Here is an 18,365-nt window from a genome sequence, read left to right as displayed (position 1 = left end):
AAACGCATGTTCTGTCTGACAGAGCGAGCTGCCAATTCAGAAATGCATCTAGCTGACGTGACGGCTATCAAGGCCACCTTAATTGTCAAGAACCGCAGAGTACAGGTCCTGATAGGTTCTAATGAAGGAGAGGTAAGGGCCTGCAAGACCCGTGACTAATCCCAAGTGGGATATCGGTGAACCACTGGAGGCTTGGTGTTGGTCGCTCCCTTGAGAAATGAGCGTACCATAGGATGTTGAGCCAATGCCTCTGAATTGTCCCATATAAATACGGTGGAGAGAACTGCTACTTGTTGGTGGATGGTATTGGGTGCCAAGCCCTTGTTGACCCCCTACAATAAATAGTCCAAGATCGTCAGGATAGTAACAGCCGAAAGATCTAATTGGTTATTTGCACACCAACTACAGAAACTCTTCCAAGTGGAGTCATAGATCCTGTTTGTTGTAGGCCGTCTGGATGCCTGAGTCACCATAATTACCTCCGATGAATAAGACTCATGAGCCAGGAGCTGCTGCTCAAGTGCCAGGCGGTCAACTGGAGCCACTGGGGTTCTGGATGATGCAGAGCTCCCTGGCTGAGTGAAATGCGATCTGGAGGAATCCTCCACAGGGGAGAGATTGACAGACTCATGAGGTCAGCAAAGCACGGCCGTCTTGGCCAGTGTGGTGCAACAAGTATCACCTTTGCCTGCTCTTGCAGTAACTTGCGGATGACTGCCGGGATCAGAGGGAGAGGTGGAAAGGCATACAGCAAGCCCCCAGGCCAAGGGCTGTGGAGGGCATCTGTTCCCTCTGCCCCCGGAGAGGGGAACCAGGAGAAAAACCTCAGAAGCTGGGAATTCGCTGGAGAAGCGAACAGATCCAGTACCGGCCGACCAAACATCTCCGATATTTCCTCGAAGAGACCGGGATGCAGGCACCATTCGGAATGATCCACTGTCAACCTGCTGAAAAAGCCCGCCTGCTGATTTGCCTCCCCTGAGATGTGCTTGGCCCTGAGTGATGAGAGGTTGGTCTCTGCCCAAGAGCCCAACCGTTGTGCCTCGGCCATAAGGGACCTGGGAATGGCATCCCAGGGATCAATAAGTACTCTTTGGCAATGGTGGCTGCAGGCCCAACTTAATGGATAACTGGCACACCTGCAAAGCTCCTGATGGCCTTAAGACTAGTTGAATCACCTTTGGAGCACAGGCCAAGTCTACTGTGGCGACGGCTCACCTCAGTGATAACAGCCAGCTCACATGTAGAAACCTAGTGGTGACAGATCACCTCAGTGATAAACAGCCAGCTCACTGGTCCTAGTTGGTGGCGGCAAGGCCAAGAATGGCACGGCCAGCACACGTCTTCTGTTTGAATTGACAATGAGACAGCTAGGTTGAGGCCTAGAGCTACAGCTGAAGCCTCCTGTACTTGATCATCCACTTTGAAAGGTTTTGGGCAAGGCAAACAATGATTGTGCTACAGTCAGAAGGGATCTGAACTCAGAACCCTCTGCAATGATTGTGAGAGGAGGAGCCTGAAAAAGGACCCCTGTGAACTGACTAGAGGCTCAGGGACCAACACCTTTGAACTCTGTAGTGGTTATTTTGGGGGGGCTGAAATCTACCCCCCTTCTCAGAAGCTAGCAAAGAAGGCTGCACAAGTCTTTTCAGAGTAAAAACAATGTGACCGTGGCACCCAAAATAGTGACCGCTACTGCTGGTAGTGAAAAAAGAGAAGCAACCTGTCCTTTCCCCTTAATTCAGGAGAGAAGGCAGGCAGTTCTGAGAGTCTTCGCATGCCTCTGATGCACGCTGATGCACGCTGAAAAAGGCAGCAGAGGCTTTCTGATGAAGAGGCTGCTCGTAAGCCAGAATTCAAAATGGCGGCTGCAACTAGCAAATATACATACACGGGATGCGGTGGCTCAGTGGGTTAAGACGCTGAACTTGTCAATCAGAAGTTCGGCAGTTTGGCAGGTCGAATCCCGAGTGCCACATAACAGAGTGAGCGCCTGTTACTCGTCCCAGCTTCTGCCAACCTAGCAGTTCGAAAGCACGTAAAAATGCAAGTAGAAAAATAGGGACCACTACGATGGGAAGGTAACAGCGTTCTGTGCGCCTTTGGCGTCTAGTCATGCTGGCCACATGACCACGGAGACGTCCTCGGACACGCGCTGGCTCTTTGGCTTTGAAACGGAGATGAGCACCGGCCCCTAGAGTTAGAAACGACTAGCATGCATGTACGGGGGAACCTTTACCTTTATACATATATGACCTGCTCAATTACTCAGAAGAGATGATTCAGCAAGATTTCTGGGAGCCAAAATCACCACGTCTATTCTGGGCACAGACTAAGTCATGACTGGGAGGTATCCTGGCCCAGGAGAGGCATGGCAAGTTTGACTGACTTAGTCTAATTGGGCAAGAAGACAGAGTTAACCCATTCATGGATTCTCCATCTATCATGCTGGAGAACAGTTAATTCAGATGGTACCAGACAATGGTATTTATTTTTTTTAAAAAAGGAGATGAAAGGAGTAGGATACAAAATCATCCATGTAATTTAATTTATTGGGTATTGATGTCATCCAACTTAACAAAGATTCTGGACTTAACAAAATGTAAAATACACAAATTCACTCATAGAATTATCATGTTTGTTCTCAATCAACTGCAATGCCGTATCATATTAGATCTTAAAACTGTTTTTGGTTCTAAAATAATAGCTGCCTCTAAAGAATAATACAATAAAGGGACCACTCTTTCAGAAACACAAAGTATGCTCATTAAATCGTTCACATTTAGTGAAAATTATTTAAAGGATAGAAAAAACTGCAAATTAGATTTAGAACCCTACCTGAGAGTTCTCATAATGAACAGCCACAACAATATTGCCACCATAAAGTTTATCCTGGAAGTTGTCCTGGATTGCTGGTTCTAATTCTGGTGGATATGTGTGCTTTAACCAATTCATCAAAGATAATCCCATCAGTGATTGCATTTTCTCTTCACTAATTTGTCGCATCTTAATCCGGAATTCTTTGATTTCTGGGTCCTGTAGGGCATCAAATTCATGGAGGCCTGGAATTTTTTTTTTGTTAAAAAAAACCAGCAGCATTAAAGCTAGATGTATTTTACTGTACATACTTACTGATTATTATAATCATTAAAGGCCATTTAATATATGAACATTTATGAAATCACATACTAAGGACCTTTTACAATCCATGAAGCTTGAAGATTAAAGCTTTTCATCACTATAAAATTACATTATTTTCTTTATACCTACTCAAAGGTTGATTATAATGCATATTTAATCATTTGTAGGGTGTATATACTTGAGTATAAGCCAACTCGAATATAAGCCGAGACCCCTAATTTTACCCCCCAAAAATGGGAAAAGTTGGTGACTCGAGTATAAGCCGAGGCTGGGAAATGCAGCAGCTCACCTTATGCTCCTCTCCAGAGATCTTCCCTCAGCAGCGGCCGGCAAAGTAGCTCGCACGCGAAACAAGCCCGGCAGAGGAGCCAGAGCGGCGAGCAGAGGCGCCCGGCCCAGATCCTGCAAGGCCCGGCCGAGACACGCCCCCAGCAGCGAAGCTGCTCTGGCTCCTCTGCCGGGCTTGTTTTGCATGTGAGCTACTTTGCCTGACGCTGAGAAGACCCGCTTGGGCACTCGGGTTGGTGTCAGTCTCCGCAGGCCCTTCTCGTTTCCAGGAACGTCAAGAGCGCTTGGCTCCCCACCCCCACGGCAGGGCAGGGCAGGGCAGAGACTTGCTCGCCCTTCTGACGGCCCTGAAGAGAAACGAAGGGCTTGCAAACTCCCCGCGAGAAACTGGGCGAAGCGCGCGGCTGGGCGAGTGTGTGCCTGCGCACGTATTTACGAAATAAACGCTCTGAGAGTTCTTCTTTCTCCGCCCCCTTGGGGGGAACTCTAGCGACTGCTGTAGCCGCGCTTCTCTTCTCAGCTCCGAAAATAGGGATTTCTACTCTCTCTCTCTCTCCCCTCCCCACCCCGCATTCTCCTGCCTCTTCGATTGCGACAATAAAAGGGCGAAGGGTGCGCTGGTTTCTTCCTCCTTCCTCCCCCCCTCCCCTCCCCTCCCCGATTGTCAGGTGAGGCAGCTGGAGGTCTGGCCGGGAGATTGTAGCCGTTTTGAAACGCCGCGTCTTGAAACGCCCGATCAGCTGATTTTTGGGTGGAAGAGCCGCGGCTTGAATCTGTTTGCATCTGCCTGAATTAGACCAAAACGGCCTGAATTTGACCAGAGTTGCTTTGTAATGGCTGGAGGAACTGCAGAGGAGGTCTTGCTGGGAGATTGTGGCCGTTTTGAAACGCCGCGGCTTGAAACGCCCGATCAGCTGATTTTCGGGGCGGAAAGAGCCACGGCTTGAATCTGCTTGTATTTGTTTGAACTTAACCAGAAACGGCTCGTAATGGCTGGAGGAACTGCGGAGGGAGTGAATGCTCCAGCCTGGAATATTTGGAAAGGCTGGGGGAACCGGATGAACTGCAGCTTAAGCGACTGTTGCCGGAGGAGCCATGGCTTGAAACGCCCCAGTTTTGGGGCAGCGTTTGCTTGTTCCGGGTAGAAAAAACGCTGTCGACCCGGCATCTTTTGCGGGGAGGGGTGAGGTGGGGTGGGGTGGGGTGGAGGAAGCAGTTTGCGAAGCAGCCGAAATGGGCGTGTCAAGCCCTACGGGGACCAGGGCAGCACTTCCAACAATGCCCACACAGCACCGAAGGCCCATTGGCGCCTGCACCCCCCAACTGTTCGGCGGGCGAACGCCAGACCCGCTGCCGCACTTACAGCTGATCGGCGGCCGGAGGAGATTGCGAGCGGCTGCGGAGGTTCCGCGGCCGCATCAACAGCTGATCGGCGGCCGGAGGAGATTGTGGACGGGCGCAGAGGGACCGTGTCAGCACAGACAGCTGATCGGCGGCTGAAGGAGACTGCGAGCGGCTGCAGAGGTTCCGCGGCCGCATCAACAGCTGATCGGCGGCCGGAGGAGATTGTGGATGGGCGCAGAGGGTCCGCGTCAGCACAGACAGCTGATCGGCGGCTGAAGGAGACTGCGAGCGGCTGCGGAGGTTCCGCGCTGGCACAAACAGCTAAGGGGCAGCCGGGGACGTCTACCGGTGGTCACGCAGCGCGATCAACTGAGCGGCAGCTAGAAACAGCCGCCGACGGTCGCACGGGCCTCACGGGCCTTTTCGGGTCCGATGGCGGCTTGGAGAGTGTGGGTGGCTGCTTCGCAGACCTGGCGGTTATAACCTGGCGGTTATGCCGATCAGCTGTCTGTGCTGAAGCGGACCCTCTGCGCCCGTCCACAATCTCCTCCGGCCGCCGATCAGCTGTTGATGCGGCCGCGGAACCTCCGCAGCCGCTCGCAATCTCCTCCGGCCGCCGATCAGCTGTAAGTGCGGCAGCGGGTCTGGCGTTCGCCCGCCGAACAGTTGGGGGGTGCGGGTGCCAATGGGCCTTCGGTGCTGCGCAGGCATTGTTGGAAGTGCTCCCCTGGTCCCCGTAGGGCTTGACACCCCCATTTCGGCTGCTTCGCAAACTGCTTCCTCCACCCCACCCCACCCCACCCCACCTCACCCCTCCCCGCAAAAGATGCCAGGGTCGACAGCGTTTTTTCTACCCGGAACAAGCAAACACGCAGGCAACCCTGCACTATTCAGCTCAGTGAAGTCACGCTTGAAACGGCTTGAAATGCCCGATCAGCTGATTTTCGGGGCGGAAAGCATGCGGTGTTGTTGTTTTTTTTTCCTCCACCCGAAAGTGAACGGCAGCTTTCCGTACTAGTGTATTTGTACTGCCGCGAGTGACAACTGACAAAGCTTGCCGGTGTGATCTTGATTTTGGAACTGATGAAGTCTGTTAACTAATTGATTGGCACTCCGGTCGCTCATCGCCGTGAAACTAGACCTTGTCTTTGGGTTTTTGTTTTTTTTTACTTTGGGCTGATCAAATGGAATAAATGGAATAAATAAAAACACTGGCATGTCAAGACACCAGCACAAAGACCAAGGTACAAGCAGCTCTCCTTCAGTCATTATTGAAACATTTGATCAGCCCAACTTCTTCTTCTTCTTATTATTATTATTAAATCTGTTTTTTAACCAAGCGTGACTTCACTGAGCTGAATAGTGCAGGGTTGTCTGTGTGTTTGCTTGTTCCGGGTAGAAAAAACGCTGTCGACCCCGGCATCTTTTGCGGGGAGGGGTGAGGTGGGGTGGGGTGGGGTGGAGGAAGCAGTTTGCGAAGCAGCCGAAATGGGGATATATAGAGGATGGGAGGTTCCCACCGAGAGAGCCAGCAGAGTTGTTGTCGAAGCACGTCACACACCTTTCCAACCACCAGAGAAGGGAGGAATAAGAAAGAAACACACACACACACACACACACACACACACACACACACACCAGGAAATTGAGGGAGCTTGCATAAGATCTGAAGGAGACACGATCGTGGGAAAGGCACCGAGCGTGCCGTGGAAAAAAAAGAAAGGGTGGACTTGGGCTCGGCTGGTTTCGCAACGGGAAATGGGAAATCCCCGCAAAAGATGCCGGGGTCGACAGCTTTTTTCTACCCGGAACAAGCAAACGCTGCCCCAAAACTGGGGCGTTTCAAGCCATGGCTCCTCCGGCAACAGTCGCTTAAGCTGCAGTTCATCCGGTTCCCCCAGCCTTTCCAAATATTCCAGGCTGGAGCATTCACTCCCTCCGCAGTTCCTCCAGCCATTACAAGCCGTTTCTGGTTAAGTTCAAACAAATACAAGCAGATTCAAGCCGTGGCTCTTTCCGCCCCGAAAATCAGCTGATCGGGCGTTTCAAGCCGCGGCGTTTCAAAACGGCTACAATCTCCCGGCCAGACCTCCAGCTGCCTCACCTGACAATCGGGGAGGGGAGGGGAGGGGGGGAGGAAGGAGGAAGAAACCAGCGCACCCTTCGCCCTTTTATTGTCGCAATCGAAGAGGCAGGAGAATGCGGGGTGGAGAGGGGAGAGAGAGAGAGAGTAGAAATCCCTATTTTCGGAGCCGAGAAGAGAAGCGCGGCTACAGCAGTCGCTAGAGTTCCCCCCAAGGGGGCGGAGAAAGAAGAGCATTCACTCCCTCCGCAGTTCCTCCAGCCATTACGAGCCGTTTCTGGTTAAGTTCAAACAAATACAAGCAGATTCAAGCCGTGGCTCTTTCCGCCCCGAAAATCAGCTGATCGGGCGTTTCAAGCCGTGGCGTTTCAAAACGGCCACAATCTCCCAGCAAGACCTCCTCTGCAGTTCCTCCAGCCATTACAAAGCAACTCTGGTCAAATTCAGGCCGTTTTGGTCAAATTCAGGCAGATGCAAACAGATTCAAGCCGCGGCTCTTGCACCCGAAAATCAGCTGATCGGGCGTTTCAAGACGCGGCGTTTCAAAATGGCTACAATCTCCCGGCCAGACCTCCAGCTGCCTCACCTGACAATCAGGGAGGGGAGGGGAGGGGGGGAGGAAGGAGGAAGAAACCAGCGCACCCTTCGCCCTTTTATTGTCGCAATCGAAGAGGCAGGAGAATGCGGGGTGGGGAGGGGAGAGAGAGAGAGAGAGAGAGTAGAAATCCCTATTTTCGGAGCCGAGAAGAGAAGCGCGGCTACAGCAGTCGCTAGAGTTCCCCCCAAGGGGGCGGAGAAAGAAGAACTCTCGGAGCGTTTCTTTCGTAAATACGTGCGCAGGCACACACTCGCCCAGCCGCGCGCTTCGCCCAGCTTCTCGCGGGGAGTTTGCAAGCCCTTCGTTTCTCTTCAGGGCCGTCAGAAGGGCGAGCAAGTCTCTGCCCTGCCCTGCCCTGCCGTGGGGGTGGGGAGCCAAGCGCGTTTGACGTTCCTGGAAACGAGAAGGGCCTGCGGAGACTGACACCAACCCGAGTGCCCAAGCGGGTCTTCTCAGCGTCAGGCAAAGTAGCTCACATGCAAAACAAGCCCAGCAGAGGAGCCGGAGCAGCTCCGCTGCTGGGGGCGTGTCTCGGCCGGGCCTTGCAGGATCTGGGCCGGGCGCCTCTGCTCGCCGCTCCGGCTCCTCTGCCGGGCTTGTTTCCCATGTGATTCCGGGCCAGTTGCTGCTGAGGGCGAGCAGAGGTGCCCGGGCGACCCCAGCAGCGTCAGGCAAAGTAGCTCGGCCGCGCGCAAGTCCTCGGTAAGTTCTTTTTTTTTGTTGACTGGAGTATAAGCCGAAGTGGATTTTTTCAGCCCAAAAAGTGGGCTGAAAAATTCGGCTTATACTCAAGTATATACGGTAATTTTTTTAATATACAATATGTACATTTTACAGTTCTGTCTATAACAACTCGCTTAGCAGCTACCTTGGTTAATTACAGTTTGCAAATACAATGGTAATTGTATTTGGTAATACTAACGCATGCACTAATAACTAATTTCATGGACCTGACTACAATGCATGTAGAGTGAGAGTAATGCTGGCACAGCTGTACAAGAGAAGTTTATTGAAATGGGACAGCAGAAACCAGAGATCTTCACGCATCTTCCTCTGTTCGCCTGGTGACCATTTTACATCCAATTTAGGAAATGAATTGCAGTCGCTAAATGAGAAGAGGATATATATTTTTTAAATTCCATTTATATCCCGCCCTTCTCCGAAGACTCAGGGCGGCTTACAAGCTTAGCAGTAGCCTTCATTCTATGTATATGCCTGCTTATTAGGGCTTTCACACACACACCCAAGCGGCATTATTACAAAGTCAGCTTAATTGCCCCCAACAATCTGGGTCCTCATTTAACCTACCTCGGAAGGATGGAAGGCTGACTCAACCTTGAGCCTGGTGGGATGCGAACCTGCACTAATTGCAGGCAGCTGGTGTTACTTAAGGAGGCATTAGCCCACTGCTCCACCAAGGCTCTTGGCTCTTATATTTGTGTATAAAGTGCAACAGGATGGAGGAAAAAGAGAGCTAAAGAAGTTGAACAATATTGTTTAAACTGACCCAGTTCAGAATTTTCAAACTCTTATGCAAGTTAGAACATGTCTGCTCTCCAAATTTTCTAGGCTTAATGCAGCTCTTAGCAATAAATAAATAAGATATATCTTTAAAAACCCAAACAAATAATAGTATGATTTCAAAATCTGACAACAAATTTATGGCTGCATATATGCAAAATTGAAATGGATTTCATACATGCTGATCTACAAATTCCTATGTTGATCATTCTGGAAAATACTGACAAAGCTATTTGTATATTTATTTAAGACTACAATTTAATATTTATTTAGAGACATTATGTAAATTTTTGAAGTTACAATTTATTTACTTACAGAATGGTGGAACCATGACTCCTGTGGGAATGGAATTTTGGAAAGTTGTGGCCACTTCAGTGCCACAATGTATACTTTCCAGAAATCGATAGATTGCATTATGCAAGGAAAGATGGGTGAGTCATATCTTCGCCCTCCCTCTGCCTCCCTATACCCAATAGCTAATGGCAAAGACTGAGAAACCAATTGGTTGCTTTGAAACTGAAGTTGAAATCTGAAATCTCTTAATGGTGATGGATGGTGAGGGAGCAACTCGGATGCCTGCCAGTGGGGTAGGGCTGTCTGAAGAGTCCTGGTGATCTATGGCTAAGCCCTCTTCCTCCTTGGAGGGAGGGAACTCTTGGAACACACTGGGACAGGGAGCGGAGTACCATTTTTCTCATGGTCCATGACTCCATTTATCCCCTCAGCAAAGTGACATGCAGTTCTGCAATCCAGCCAAGGAGAAGTAGAAGTTGTTTTCTATAGTCTTTGCCAGCTTTCCAGCAAAAGCAGTGGGGAAGCCCACAGGAAGTTGGAAGGCACTCTTGCTCCCACTGTTTTTATGCCCACCAGTGGTCATTCTATTTCTCTGTTTAGGTAAGAAAATATCCCTGAAAGGATGACCCAAAAGGTCATGGATTATCTAGTGTAAAATAAAAATATCATTATCTTTCTTCAATTCACCTCATGTTAATGTGCCTCTAGTGCCTTATCCCTAAAACAAGAACATGGACATTTACCTTTTCCTATGAGAACACCTATTTTAGAGTCTAACTTTTCTCCTGGATCACAGCTTCTTGTAATTAACTGGAGAACAGGAAGAAATGGTCTAATATCACAGAGTCTTCGGGTTTCATCCTCCAGTTCCTCACGTACTGCTGTTTGGTTCACACAGGAGAACATATATGAATCAATCTCCAGAAGAAGATGAAATAGAGGATAGCTGTGTGCTTGTTTCCATAGTAGCTGCAAATAAGACCAAATTGTGGTAACAGAATGCTCCAATTGATTCATTGAAAAGTATTTTTTTTCAATTTAAATTCAGCATCAGTTCATTTCCTATTCTTGCAAGCACAAACTCTATCATAAACAAACATCCTTAAATCAAATCCAGCTGATTCAAGCCCTCAAAGAACAACAAATGCATTAAATTTCAGTGTGTTGGTATATTGAGCTTAAGAGAAAACTAGTTCATTCTACTACAATAAGTATTCTAGAACAGCCTTTCAGGAACAAAAAAGATATATCATTTATATTCATCCAGAAAGTTCTAAGGAAGACCTTTTTTCTCCAAGTTGGTTCTTTTGTGATCTCTATGATAAGTTTTTCAAACTATTAAGCTGGGTTGGCTAACTATTAAAGCAAAAATCAATTCCAAGCCAAATGTATAATCTCTATTAATCAATCATTAGACTTATTTCCATACAAATAGAATAAATGTGCCCAGCCATTTTCAGTACCAAACAGAGATGTACATTTATCATTTAGGTAATGGAAGACAGAGTTGGCTAAGCAGGCATGGTCCTAAAGATACAGGGGGTTCAGCACAGCAACTCTTGATTCTTTTCTAAGGAGTACATTGGGATTGTTTTCTGTTCAAAATATTCATTTATTATATTCAATACTTACATGAAAATAATTGAATTATGCCCTAACAGGGGGAAAAAAGGTATCTGCTCTTAAAAATGTCTTAATAACTCATATTAAGAATGTTACCTAGTAAAAATACTAAGTAAAAATATTCAGAAAATATGTTTCAATTAAAATTATATAAATAACTAAGCAGCATTTTACCTGTTTGATATGACAAATAGTGGCATCACGAGGAACATCTAGACTGATGTAAATTCCAGTGGGAAGCAGGCAATCCACAGAGATTGAGCTATCAGCTGCTATGTGTGAATCTACTGCCCAGATGTCCAGGATATCTGCCATGGCAGGAGGCATTATAGATTTTAAATATCATAACCACATGGACCTAAAAAGAAAAACAAAGATGGAGCAAGCTGAATTTTTTTCATCCCTCAGATAATAATAATAATAATAATAATAATAATAATAATAATAATAATAATAATAATAATAACAATAATAATAATAATTTTATTTATATACCGCCCTTCTCCCAAAGGACTCAGGGTGGTGAACAGGGCAGATATATAAAAAATACAAAAATACAAAAGTTAGAAGAAAATTAAACATATGCCCAGCTAAAAACAATAAATACAAATATTAAAATGAGATAAAAACCCAACCCATCCCCCTTCAGGCCAGGCCGGCTTGTTCAAATAAGAATGTCTTCAGATCGCGACGGAAGGAGCGAAGGTCGGGCACCATCCGGAGCTCAACCGGCAACCGATTCCATAGCTCCGGGGCGCCCACAGAGAAGGACCTCCCCCTGGGGGCCACCAATCGACATTCTCTGATTGGTGGCACCCTGAGGAGGCCCTCTCTATGGGAGCGCACAGGGCGGAGGGAAGTTGATGCCGGCAGCAGGTGCTCCCTAAGGTACTCCGGACCCATGCCATGTAGGGCCTTAAACACCATTACCAGTACCTTGAATCTCACCCGGAAGACAACTGGTAACCAATGTAGCTCACGGAGCAGAGGTGTAACATGGGAGTATCGGGAGACTCCCAACACAACTCTCGCGGCTGCATTCTGTACCAGTTGGAGCCTCCGAGTGGCCCTCAAGGGCAGCCCCATGTAGAGAGCATTGCAGTAGTCCAGACGAGAGGTCACGAGCGCGTGAGTGACCGTACATAAAGCATCCCAGTCTAGATAGGGCCGCAACTGGCGCACCAGGCGAACCTGGGAGAAGGCCCCCCTAGTCACAGCTACTATATGGTCTTCCAGAGTGAGCCGTGAATCTAGAAGGACTCCCAAGTTGCGAGCCCTATCTACGGGGGGTAATAGTTCACCCCCCATGGAAAGAGATGGGATGTTCTGAATATCCCGGGATGATCAGCTTGAAAAAAATGGAACAAAAATTTACAGAATTATAAATCAAATCCTAGTAGAAGCAGCCTCATAATGAATGAATTCTATGAACATGTAAGGGTACCCTTAAGATGTTCTCAACTACTATTGAGTACACAACCACAAACCTTTCTTGGCAGTAACACAGAAATTGCTTGTCATTGTCTTGGATATTTTTCAACTTTGCCGTTTAGCTTTTAGTCTACTACTCCTTGATGGTTTTCCATTTAACAACTTACAACGCCTGGTCCTGTTTGGCCAGGTGTGCAAAAGACAGTTGATATACTTGTCTTCTCTTGATAAGGTAAGCTGCTGAAGAATCTAACATGCTTTACTTAGTACTTTGTCCCTGTAATTTCAAGTAATCTAGAATTTGTAAATGAAGAACAAATTCAGGATCATAAAGGAACTAGCCTTACTATTTAAGTAAAGCTGTTTGGGACTCATGTTCACCTGAACATTATTTGTAATATTTACATTTAAGTATTTATTTTACAAGAAATTCTAGATATCTTTTAAAATAAAATAAAATGAATGCCTACAATTCGGAAATACAAACATTACTGCTGCTTGAGAATTATCCTCCAATTCTAATTTTTCAAATACTCACTCACTCTCTTCCAATGTAGATAGTTGTCTGCAACCACTGACTTCCATTTTTAACTATCCAAACTATAGGTAGCTTTACAGTGGCTCAAACAAGCTACCTAGATGAAATTATTCAAGCAAGTAACTGAAATGAGCTCCTTAAACTCAACTTAGTTAAATCACCATTTGTCACAGATAGAATTATATGGCAAACTCTACTTAGTTCAAAAGGAAAACCATTCTTTTACTCTCTTCCTCATGGCTTAATTAAAAGAAGAAACAGGAGAAAGGATTCAAGACTTATTCACACAGAAGCACTTTTCCCAGTCTGGTACCCTTTAGATATGCTAGAAGAGGCTGCACTAATGTCTCCTTTTAAGCCAAGGTCAGCTGCTGGCGACTTCACAGAAATGTACAGGTACAGAAGTGGTCTACTACTATCTTCTACTACTATGAGAAGCTTTTTGACTTTCCAGTTTAGCCTATTCCTTGGTATTCCTTGGAGGTTTTCCATTCAAACACCAACCAAGCCTGCCTCTGCTTACCTTTAAATCTTGATAAAGTCAGCCAGGCATTACCACTAGCTTAATATTATGTCCATATGCAGCCACTGTGTCCAAGGAATCCAGCTACCAAGACAAATTAAGTATTTAGTGTAAATATAGATATAAATATACCAGAAAAATCTTATCAAATTTTAATATTATATATAACATTAGCATTCCATTTTACGAAGCTATTTTTGTCAATGATTGTAATCCATTTTAATGTGCCACTGAGGGTTGCCTTCAGTGCAGTAGGCAGCCATATAAATTTGATTAATAAATAAATAAAAATTGGAAGCTTTTGCCATTGTTCTCTTTTCCCCTTTAAACAGTCCTTGATTAGCTTTTCAATCATCCTATTAACAGTAAGCATTAAATATAGCTCACTAGCTGTAAAAAAACAATGATATAAGGCCTTTAGAATAGCTAACATGAGCACTGGTTAGAGCAGGGGTGTCAAACTCAATTTCATTGAGGGCCGCATCAGCATTGCGGTTGCCCTCAGGGGGCCGGGTGGATATGGCCAGGGTGGGCATGGCCTACTGGGTGGGCGTGGCTAGAGTGCATATGGCCTACTGGGTGGGCGTGGCCAGCTCTACATCATTTGCATCAAGGGGGCCTATGGGGGCCTGGGCAGGAGTGGGACAGATCTGAGGGTCTCTGGCAGAAGGAGGGTCTCTGGACCAGGGCCAAGGCAGTGGGGTCTGTTCCCTCACTGTTTCCAGGATGGCTTCACGGGCCACATGAAACCACTTCGCAGGCCAGATCTGGCCCCCGGGCCTTGTGTTTGACATGTCTGGGTTAGAGGAACAGGAAAGCATTATTTATTATTATGCTCAAGTCGCCAATGAACTGTAGTTCACAATGCAGGCTGCTATCACAATATGAGGGTTGAATGTCCCAAAGGTGCTTTTCAGGAGGCAACTGGACTTCTTGTTTTTCTTTGAAGATGTTTCATTTCTCATCCAAGAAGCTTCTTCAGCTCTGACTGGATGGTGGGGAATGGAAGGATTTATGTTCCTTGCAGATAGCTGGTCATTTGCATTATTTTAGAGTCACTGAGACCATTTGGACATTTACCTATGTCCTCAGGGTCACCCAAGTGGTGCAGATGTGTGTGGTGCCTTCTTGGCTGCAGGATGTTTTCTGTCCCTTCACTGCTGAGGACAGGCACAAACTGTTGGGGATGAGTTTGTGTTGTCTATATCTCAAACTGAAACACAAATGGTTCCTATACTCTGCAATGTTTTCTGGAAATCTGTTTCATACTCCCTCACCATTCAAAGGGTGTTAATCCCAAAAGGCATAGCTAAAGAAAGTCCATCTGCCTCCTGAAAAAGCACCTTTGGAGCAACCATGACCTGGATGACTGAGAATCTCCACAGACATGAGGGTTGAATGAACATTAGTGTCTCCAATGCTACATCCCATCAACAGATGTCACTACTGATATTCCAGAAGCTGTGACATGTTCTTTAGCATCTGTTCTTTGTTTGTGTTGCTATTCTTTGTAAAATAGAAGCCTGTGATAACTTGGTGTGATTTAAGAAAGATGCTGCCACTGAATTGTCACAGCCAAAGAAGACTCCCCAACTGAAATTCACCACCAAATGCAGGTTATTTATGAGGATGACCGTATTGATGTGAGTTTTGCATATCCCTGGGCACAAAAAAAGGAAAAAAAAGATGAACCTCAAAGAGCTGATCTGTATGATCAGGGATGAAGCAGATGATCATATTATATGTAAATATTACAAAGTTGGATTTCACTATCTTATTCCATCTATCATATACAGGTAGTCCTCGACTTACAATCACAATTGCAGTTGTTAAGCAAGACATTTGTTAGGTGAAATTTGCCCTATTTTATGACCTTTCTTGCCACAGTTCTTAAGTGAATCACTGCAGTTGTTAAAGTAGCGTCATGGTTGTTAAGTGAATCTGGCTTCCACGTTGACTTCACTTGTCAGAAGGTTGCAAAAGGACATGACATGGCCCTGGGGACACTATGACCACCATGAATCAGTTGTCGAGCATCCAAATGATCATGGGGATCCTGCAAAGTTGGTTAAGTATGAAAAAAGGTCATGTCACTTTTTTCAGTACTGTTTAACTTTGGTCACTAAACAAACTGTTGTAAGTCGAGGACTATCTATAATCCAGACCACATTGTGCAACTCCTACATTTTTCAAAACCTGAAAGAATGTAGATTGCATTTTTATCCACCTGCTGAGGTGGATAAAAAATCTGGAATAGGCACATTTTGAATGGTGCAGGATGCAAACTGACATAAAGCTGCCTTTTGCAATTGGCTGGTGGGGATTTTGTTAATGCCAAGTTCAAGTGGTACCACGTATGTTTTGAGATTTCATCCAAGGTGCCGATTCCTATTGGTACTATTTTTGCCTTCTTTCGCCGCAGTCATTCTACTTCTTTTCGCAGGTGTTTGCATTTTGCGTTTTTTTTTTATCCAGTTCTTTTTCTTCTGCTATTTCCAGGCACTACTATGTCCTCTATCCAAACTTTTTTTGTCTTCTTGATCAATAATGGTTAAGTCTGGGGTTTTGGAGCAGGTGCTGATCTGATTGAATTACAAAGTCCCAGAGCACTTTAGCTTCTTCATTTTGTATTACTTTTATCTATAGTATGTGGTGATCCAACCATTCTTGCTTGCAAGTAAATGATATTTTTTGCAGACATTCTAACGCACCCTTTTTATTACTTGTCATACCACGTTTGTTTGTAGTTAATGTGTGCAAACATTTTGCAGCAACTAACTAGGTGGTCCCTGTTTCTTCAGCTTCTTTGCAGAGGTGATGTTTTTTTTGCTGTTGCTGTCTTCTCAGTTCTGGCTTTGTATACATCTGCTCTTTAGGCTTAGTGTTGTGCAGCCAGAATTAATCTCTCTCTCTCTGTTTCTTTAACTTTCCTGCTCTTGGTCTTTGCCAGATCTCATTGTTATCTGCTTTGCCTGCTAGTTGTTTGGTGTGTGTATATTGGCAATGTAATAGCCATTGCCATGTCTTTTTTCTATTTTTCATTTGTTCTTTTTTGGTAGGCCTTGTCCGTATTTATTTATTTATTAATTTATGGGACTTTATGGGATTTACTATGCCTTCATGGTATACTAACTTCAATGATTCTTCTTTACTGTTCATCAGATATATATTCTTCCAGTTTCCTTTGTCTTCAGCACTCTGGTGTACTTGCAACATTCGACAGCCACCTATTTTCCATGGTAAGTGTCTTTCAATTTTGCTCATAGATGAAAGCTATGATTCATTCTCATTATTTTTCTTGTCTGCCTATCCAAGGTTTCTAGTTCTGCTTGAGTCCAGTCTGCTATTCCAGCTGTGTCTAATGTCTGGAATTACCTTGATGGTCTTTGCTGCACTGAGTTTGTATTTTAAAATCTTCATTTTCATAATGTATTCACTAACCTTGACTTCAGTGTGCTTGATGCTTTAAGTCTGAAGGATCGCCAGATATTTATAATGATCTTCCTCATCCAGGTTCCTGAAGTTACTTCCATAGGGCATCTTGATTCCTTCAGTCTTCACTATTTTTCCTTTATTTATTTATTTATTTATTTATTTATTTATTTATTTATTTATTTATTTAATTAATTACATTTATATACCGCCCTTTCCCGAAGGACTCAGGGCGGTTTACAGGGTGATTAAAAAACAAAGATACAAAAGTTAAAAACAGATTAAAAAAAATTATATTCGTCCCTGCATAAGTAAAACCCCAGTTAAAATTAAGATTAAAGCTAAAATTAGAATTCTCAGCCTGGGCCAGAGAGCTCGAAGAGCCAGGTCTTCAGGTCCCGGCGGAATGAACGGAGGTCGGGGGCAGTCCTCAGCTCCACTGGTAGCTGGTTCCAAAGGGCAGGTGCACCCATTGAGAAGGCCCTATCCCTGGGTGTCGTCCGCTGGCAATCTCTTACCGGTGGCACCCTGAGAAGACCCTCCCTGTGGGAGCGCACTGGACGAAGGGAGCTTGATGCCGGCAGCAGGTGTTCCCTCAGATATCCCGGACCCAAGCCATTTAGGGCTTTATAGGTCATCACCAGCACCTTGAATCTCACCCGGAGGGCAACCGGGAGCCAATGCAGCTCGCGGAGTAGAGGTGTTACATGGGAGTATCGGGAAACCCCCATCACAACTCGCGCGGCCGCATTCTGCACCAGCTGAAGCCTCCGAGTGGTCCTCAAGGGCAGCCCCATGTAGAGAGCGTTGCAGTAGTCTAAACGGGAGGTCACAAGCGCATGAGTGACTGTGCGTAGGGCATCTCGGTCCAGATAGGGTCGCAACTGGCGCACCAGGCGAACCTATTGATGGTAGGGTTGGCACTGCTTTTAAGTTGGCCTTCCTTCTCTTGCAGTTACAATGAGTGTATGCAGTGACTGCATTCCAGCAAGTACTATCTGCTATATTTTTCCTACCTATGGAAGCAACGCCACTTTTTCCTAACTTTTCATGTCCTAATAGTAAACAGTATGATCTTCTGAAAGTGCACAGTTCCAGTCCATTTCAGTCCACTAATGCCTGAGATGCCAAAGTTTAACCAATTTGTTTCATCTTTCATTGTGTTGAGCTTTTTCATGTACATGCTTCTTATGTTCCATGTGTCAATTGTAATTCTCTTTGGGGCTTCAGATTTTCTTTTCCTGTATGATAAGGTCAGCAACCAGATGCCATGAAAGTTTTAATCTAGCCACATCTATCCAAGGAGAGGGTTTTTTTGGTTAAAATACAGTAGTGGATTACCATTGCTTCTCCCTTATTGTATGGAAATTATGCCTTTTCTGTTGTCTACGAGATCAGTTACTTGAAGCATCTTCTTGTATTGTATTGCTGTTGTCCATTATACTGTATGTGCCTGTTTGGTTTAGGTGAGCAAGTGTGATGCCTTAGCTATTGATTATGTATTATGCATACACTATTAGTATTCTTTGCTCATTCCTCCCAGAAAGAC

At 45.8% G+C, this 18,365-nt stretch overlaps 1 protein-coding gene across 5 annotated transcripts in view; it reads right to left on the bottom strand.

Moving 5' to 3' along the window:
- The window catches only part of PIK3CB (phosphatidylinositol-4,5-bisphosphate 3-kinase catalytic subunit beta), a 98,574-nt gene that overhangs the window by 61,858 nt on the left and 18,351 nt on the right, over positions 1-18,365 (bottom strand). For all 5 annotated transcript variants that reach the window (XM_083363611.1, XM_083363615.1, XM_083363613.1 and 2 more), the window contains exons 3-6: positions 13,385-13,468; positions 11,067-11,250; positions 10,013-10,238; positions 2,839-3,062 (exon numbers count right to left, since the gene is read on the bottom strand). In XM_083363611.1, coding sequence (XP_083219737.1) covers positions 2,839-3,062; positions 10,013-10,238; positions 11,067-11,219 — 603 coding nt within the window. In that variant the 5' untranslated portion in view covers positions 11,220-11,250; positions 13,385-13,468. The remainder of the gene's footprint in view (positions 1-2,838; positions 3,063-10,012; positions 10,239-11,066; positions 11,251-13,384; positions 13,469-18,365) is intronic.

Source organism: Vipera ursinii, assembly GCF_947247035.1.
Source record: "Vipera ursinii genome assembly, chromosome: 5".
Lineage (NCBI taxonomy): Eukaryota > Metazoa > Chordata > Lepidosauria > Squamata > Viperidae > Vipera > Vipera ursinii.
This window is presented reverse-complemented; position numbering and strand designations above follow the sequence as displayed.